Source organism: Bactrocera tryoni, unplaced genomic scaffold (assembly GCF_016617805.1).
Source record: "Bactrocera tryoni isolate S06 unplaced genomic scaffold, CSIRO_BtryS06_freeze2 scaffold_86, whole genome shotgun sequence".
NCBI classification, from domain to species: domain Eukaryota; kingdom Metazoa; phylum Arthropoda; class Insecta; order Diptera; family Tephritidae; genus Bactrocera; species Bactrocera tryoni.
In genome coordinates, this window is record NW_024396509.1 from 93,129 (window position 1) to 99,489 (window position 6,361).

Below are 6,361 nucleotides of genomic sequence, written 5' to 3' on the forward strand. Positions count from 1 at the left end.
AATTTCAGTCTGAAATGATACAGCTGAAAAAGCAGAAAATCGAGCAAGAAATGAGTTTTAAGGAGAAAGAGTTGGAATTAAGAGAAAGGGAATTGATGATTAAAGAAAAAGAAGTGGAGTTAAGGGAAAAGCAAGAATTATTACTAAAAGACAATGAAATGGAGATGAACCTAAAAGAATTCGAAAGCAATGAAAAATTAAAAATAATGGAAATACAAATGAAAGAAAGATTGGCAATGGAGGAATTGAAACACAAATACAAATAAGTGGAAGAACTGGTAGAAGTGGTGCAAGAGAATTTTAAATTACCTGAAGTGAATTAATGTACCTGAAGTTTATTTTTAATAATTACTTTTTATATTAATTTTTAAATTATAAAAAAAACACATTTTTATATATGAATTCTAATACTAATGAATAGTAAATATAAGTTTAAATAAGTATTTAAGTTAATTTATGATTTTGTATGAAGCCAAGAAGGCTAGATCTTGTGTTACTTCTTGGTGGTAAGCTATATTGGGGTGGGTTAATTTCAACGCTTTCTTCGTTTTCAATTTGGAAATTGATTAGCATATTATGGAGAATGCAGCATACCATAATCCACTCATTGCATTCTTTTTTATTTTGCTAATTTGTCATTCTAAACTTCAATTCCTTTAAGCTACCGAATTTTTCTTTTAAAATGCCGAAACAATTCCCAATTCCCACATGATATTTTGAAAAGTACTTATTGAAACTTTCTCTTTCTTCTGTAGTGTAGTCCCTACTATTTTGCCTGAACGGTGTTAATAAAAATTGCCTCAGTGGATAGGCGCTATCTCCGGCAATCTACTGAGGGTTAGATAAAAATCGTTGAGGATGTTTTGCAAGAGGGCTATTCAAGAAGATTTTGGCGTCATGAACACTTCCAGGGTATCCTATTGTGACTTGTCTTATTCGTAGCCTATAGTTACAAATAGCTTGCATTTTAATAGCATATTGACGTTTACGTGAATAAAAAAGTTCATATTTTTTAGCTGGCGCTTCAGCCAACTTTAATTCGGATCCATCAATATATTCTATACAACCTGGCATCTGTTTCCGCGTTGCAGTAACAATTTCCAACCGTTCATTTTCATTTGGCCAAAACAGAAACTTCTCTTTTAATTTCAATATTGCTTTAAATACGCGCTTAGTTATATTTTGAATAGTGCCCCCATCACCCACGCCAAACAATGAAGCAACCTTTCGTATAGATAATCCATCTCCGGAAGATCCCAACCTAAGTAGCACTATTTTTAATTGTAGATCTAAAAGAAGTTGTGCTTCACTAGAATTTGTGTTAAATACACTATCGTCCTTTATATAATCTAGTATGCGGCGAAATTCGTCGGGGCGAAAACGAACCATTTCGAAATGGTTGTCATCAAAGTTCCTAAGTACATCATGTCGCCATTGGGATGACTTTGGTATTCTGAGATGAACACTTCTGCGAGTGTTTAATAAACAAAGTAAACTCAATGAAAAATTTTCAAACAATTCGTCCGCATCTTCGTCGCCGCCTATAAATTAATTTTTACGTAAATAAATATCAAAGTGAGACTTGCTTATAATGGTAAAACTCACTTCAGTCAAGTATTATCAGGTTTAATGCCTGATTCTTGCACAGCGCCATCCATTATTTTAAAATTTTCACCTCTCCTTGGCATTTTGACTGCGAAATACTTATTCTTGCAAATATTGTCATTTATGTTTTTTCAATAAGCTGATTGATAAGTGATTTACGACAACAAATTTATAGCGACGTGTTCACAACCATTGTATTTTGTCTTAATATTTGTTTATGACTTATAACTTTATGACACGTTGTGAGTACCCCAATTATAAAATGTTTTGTGTACTGTAAAATACTTACAATTTTTATAGTATATTAACAAAACCATCATCTACTACCAATGTATTAGAATACTTTATTACCATGAATTATGAAATTGCTGAATTGAATTATAACTACATATACTTACCCCTTTTTTATATACATGCTTACGACTAGTCTAAGCCGTTAGGTTAAGGTTTGGGCTAACTCATGAAACTAAAGCAATAAAGAATTCCATTGTATAAAGACTATACCCGCGAATGGACGTTTTTCTGTTTTAATCGGAATTCTCAAATTCGACCAAAGCACAAGCAATTAGCTTTTAGTTGCGCATCTCAGCGAGTCCAACGTTTTAACTTCAATCTTAAAAACGCTTAAGATTTTTTCATCGCGCCCGAGCATGGACTCAGTGCATGGCGGTAAAAGTATACTTAATTTTCAAAAAAAGTAATACTTAGCGTATTAATTTAATTTCTGCCCCGTGAGCAATTGCGTGTGCATTTCCATTTCTTCCGGTTTCGGTCGAGGGCAAGTGACTAAAGTGACAAATATTAAAAATAAATGTCTGGACAAAGACATTAAAAAAAAAAAAATACATTCGAAATAATAGCAGTGTCTTGTGGAAAATATAACGCTTTACATATATATATACATATATATATACATACATATATAAAATCAACTGGAAAGTGCGCATATGCGACATACCCTCGAAACGAAGTGGTAAACTCAAACAAAAAGAAAATAAAATACGAATTAACCTAAACTAAAAATTGTAAAAATTGAAAGGAAAGTTTTGTGAAGTGTGTGGTGAAAAAATAATACATATGTACATGACATATGTACGGTAAAATTCACCAACCTAATAGTGCGCAAACAAAAAAAGAGAGACAAACCAAAACCAAGTGTTAAAATAAAAGCAGTAAATTTAAAGCATTTATATTTTTTCTGCCAAAGGTGGTTCCACAGTTAGTGCATGAGATTGATTGCGGTAAAGCAGATTTATTAAACACTACCGTCAAAAACATAAAATGCCGTTGCAAAAAAAAAGTGTCGCGAGTGCCGGAAGAGAGGTATAAACCCGTTGAAAAAAAGAGCCGTAAAAACAAAAACCGACAACTTCGGACGTTAACACAACGTTAAACAGCTAACCATAACGCGATTTTGGGGTAACACCACATCGGTACCGAATGGGCTTGCGTCAACACCAACGTCCCACTGCTGCTGCGTCAACGCCGACTTTGACGCCGCTGCTTAGTCAACGTCAACACCGTCGCTGCTAACTTCGACGCCACATCCTCTGCTTCGTGGGAATGAGCTGCAACTGCATTCTCTGCAAAAGGGAAGTGAACGCAGGCAAACCGCCTATGCATTCACAACAAGTAACGAGTGCGAATCACTGAAAGTGGTGCGAATAAAGAAAAATACAAAAGTAAAAAAAGGTGCAAGTGTACACTTTTAGTTTTTGGCTCTCCCTCTTTTCACAATTTTTTACATACTTATATACTTATATATTTATATTATTGCATATATTTATATTTATCATATCTTATAAACATACATATATATACATACATATGCAGGAATTGTGAGATTTGCGGTAACATTCCTAATTATACATTAAGCTGCGATATTTTTATTTATTGCAGAACAAAAAATTTAAAAGAAATAAAGTTTTACAATCCGGTTCTTTGAAAATTTTCTCGTTAAAAAACAAAACATTTTCAAGAACATTCAACTATGCTATGCTTGGGATCCAAACATCCCAGATATTGAAAAATTTAACCAGCTGGTTAATTGTCTATCTGGAGAGGCTCTGGGCACAGTAAAGGCGTTTCAAATGTCGGATGAAAACTACCCGAAGGCGTTGGCAAGTCTCAAAAAGGTTTGCGACAATAAATATTTGATTTTTGTTTAATACAATTTAAAATTTTTGAGCTACCAACTATCCTTAAGCCATCATAGTCATGACGAAAGTTGACTCTGCCACCCGATCAAAGTGGGAAGAACAGCTAGATTACGACAAACTACTATTGTGGAAGGATTGTGAAGCTACCTTAAATAGACAGTAATTATCAGCTGAAGGAGCATCATTTTCGAGGACGAGACCCTTAGCAACAGCCAGCGCGAACCACGTGAAGCAGCCTCACTTGAATGAAACTAGGTCCGATTTAGTTGCCACGAATACAAAGCAGCTGACATGCCAGCAGTGTAAATTGAAGGACCACTATTTAACAGCCTGCCCCACTTTTAAAACTCTCTCTGTTCAACAGAGATTTGAGTTTGTCAAGTCGGTACTCTTATGCATAAAATGTTTGCGTAAAAGACATACGGTATCCAAATGCAGAGCGGATCGATGTCGCGTGTGTAATCGGTCCCACCACACATTACTGCACCAGTATCCTGTATCCTTCGCTGCTGAACCTCATCCGCAACCAACAACAACTACACACGCATACAATAATGCTGGTATTGTCACCAGCGAAGCGAATGAAATTTTAGGCGAATTTCGCTATTTCCAATTGCGAGTAGCGAGCGAAGTGGCGAAAGAACTAGCGAAAATTAATATTTGGTATTGCCACTTGCGAATTTATAAAATTCGCTTCGCCTCAACTGTCAAAATTTGGCGAACGTTTATTTGATTCGAGAATCTAACTTAAAATTCAGAAAACGTCAGTAAAATTTTAAAAATTTATTTATTGTATTTAATTCATTACAAATTTAATTATTTTTAGAATAAAACAAACTACTCAAAAGCAATTTGAGGTAATGGTGAAGTTGATGGAAGGAAATCCTGAATTAGCCAGAGGAATGGCGCCGTTTGGCTTCACAAAAATAAAATAGGATGGAGTTGTGGGAAGGTATTGCTTCAGAGTTAAACAATATCGGCCCTCCAATACGTAGTAGCAGCGAATGGAATAAGGTAAGAATAAACAATTTTGATTGCATATATGTATGTACATATCTGTATTTATTTGTGCATTTCTTAGGTTTGGTTGGACTACAAGTTAAAATTAAAAAGGAAAATTGCATATAATCGAAAAGAGATTGCAGCCACAGGTGGAGGACCATACAACCAACACAGTTTAACGACTTTGGAGCAGGCCGTGGACGAGTTGCTCAGCTTGCAGCAGGCAGTGAATCCAAGCGGAGCCGCATTTGGAAGCACTGCACCTGCACCTGCATCTGCATATTTAGAAGAAGAACACACACATTTGGAAGATGTCGAGGTTCAGCCTGAACAGGCTGGAAATGTTAGCATTACGTCTAGGCAGGCACCCGCAAGCAGAGTGGAGGAGCGCAAAAATTTGCGTATGAAGGCTTTGGAGAAACAAGCAGAAACGCAAGAAAGCCTTGTCGGTATTATGCAAAATATTAATTCGGTGTGTAATGAAATTTCAAGATATAACAGAAAAATTTACGAATTAAAAAAAGAAAAATTGGCGCTATATAAAATGAAAGAAGAAAGAAAGAAGGAAGAAAATAATGAAAAAAATAGGCGACATAAAAAAAAAATTGAAATAAAACTAAAAGAATTGGAATTAAAAAAACTTAAATACTCAAAATAAAAATATTTCCTGCAATTCAAAATTAATTTCAGTTATTTTATTGTTTGTTACATATATGTACATTAAGGCGATTCAAGTTTCATAGAAAAAAATCCATGGTGAAAATATTGTAGCGCTCTTTGATTTTTTGGATCCTTTTGGTGAGAAAATAACTGAAAAAAAATTTGAGCACATTCGGATAAGATTTAGAACTGCCTCAACGACGTAAAATTTTACCACTGGTTATGTTATTCAATTTAGTGATTTGCTATTGCATTTTTTTTTATCAATATTTGTTTTGAACATATCAATCTTAGTTTTTTTTCTCTTTGGCTTTAAAGAGCGTGTTTTAAAGAGCGAGAAGAAATAGGAAAGCAAAGCAAAATGCAAAAATAGCGGTACTTTAACGTAAAAATTGGCGTCGACTGCGGAATAAGTATATTTTGTCAGTTTTGATTTGCACTCAAACAGAAGCAGTCTGTACGTTTAAATTGCAGTAAATAATAAATTATTTTGTAATAATTTGTTATAGTCTTGTAATAATTTGACTAATAAGTAAAAATATGACTTCTACGCGATCTAAAAGTACAATTCATCTGATTGGCAAATCCAAACTTTGCTTTGATGGCAGGCTGTTATCAACGGTTCTTGATACTTTACAAGTTTATTTTTTCCATCATTCAGAACTTAATAAATCTCAAAGAGATAGCGTGAAAATAGTTGTTTAAAGCATTTGTGATATATGGTGTAAAGCAAATATTCCAATTGTTGAGGGGCGGAATATTATAAGAAAAATGACATCAATATTGGATGAATATCGCAATATCTGCCGGAATAAAAATAGCAGAAGTTATGTGCAGATTGCTAAAGAAAATACGTTTATGGAAAACGTTAATTTAATCTTTGACATAGCTCATCATGATGCTTTGAATTTAATCAAAATCGAAGAAGATAAGCA

The 6,361-nt window shown here is 34.2% G+C and overlaps 1 protein-coding gene across 1 annotated transcript; it reads left to right on the forward strand.

Moving 5' to 3' along the window:
• The first annotated feature begins 4,447 nt into the window (after positions 1-4,447).
• LOC120782002 lies at positions 4,448-6,117 on the forward strand. The gene is made up of 4 exons (XM_040114167.1): positions 4,448-4,527; positions 4,591-4,778; positions 4,846-5,298; positions 6,088-6,117. Exons 2-4 carry the CDS (start codon positions 4,701-4,703, stop codon positions 6,115-6,117), a joined length of 561 nt encoding a protein of 186 aa, XP_039970101.1. The 5' UTR covers positions 4,448-4,527; positions 4,591-4,700.
• Positions 6,118-6,361: the final 244 nt, after the last annotated feature.

What these genes read in the sequence shown, in the direction of transcription:
- LOC120782002 (XM_040114167.1), top strand. Translation starts at nt 4,701, where the DNA reads ATGGAGTTGTGGGAAGGTATTGCTTCAGAGTTAAACAATATCGGCCCT. An exon ending in GTAGCAGCGAATGGAATAAG is followed by an intron (nt 4,779 to 4,845) that starts GTAAGAATAAAC and finishes TGCATTTCTTAG; the next exon opens with GTTTGGTTGGACTACAAGTT. An exon ending in AATTAAAAAAAGAAAAATTG is followed by an intron (nt 5,299 to 6,087) that starts GCGCTATATAAA and finishes TCCATCATTCAG; the next exon opens with AACTTAATAAATCTCAAAGA.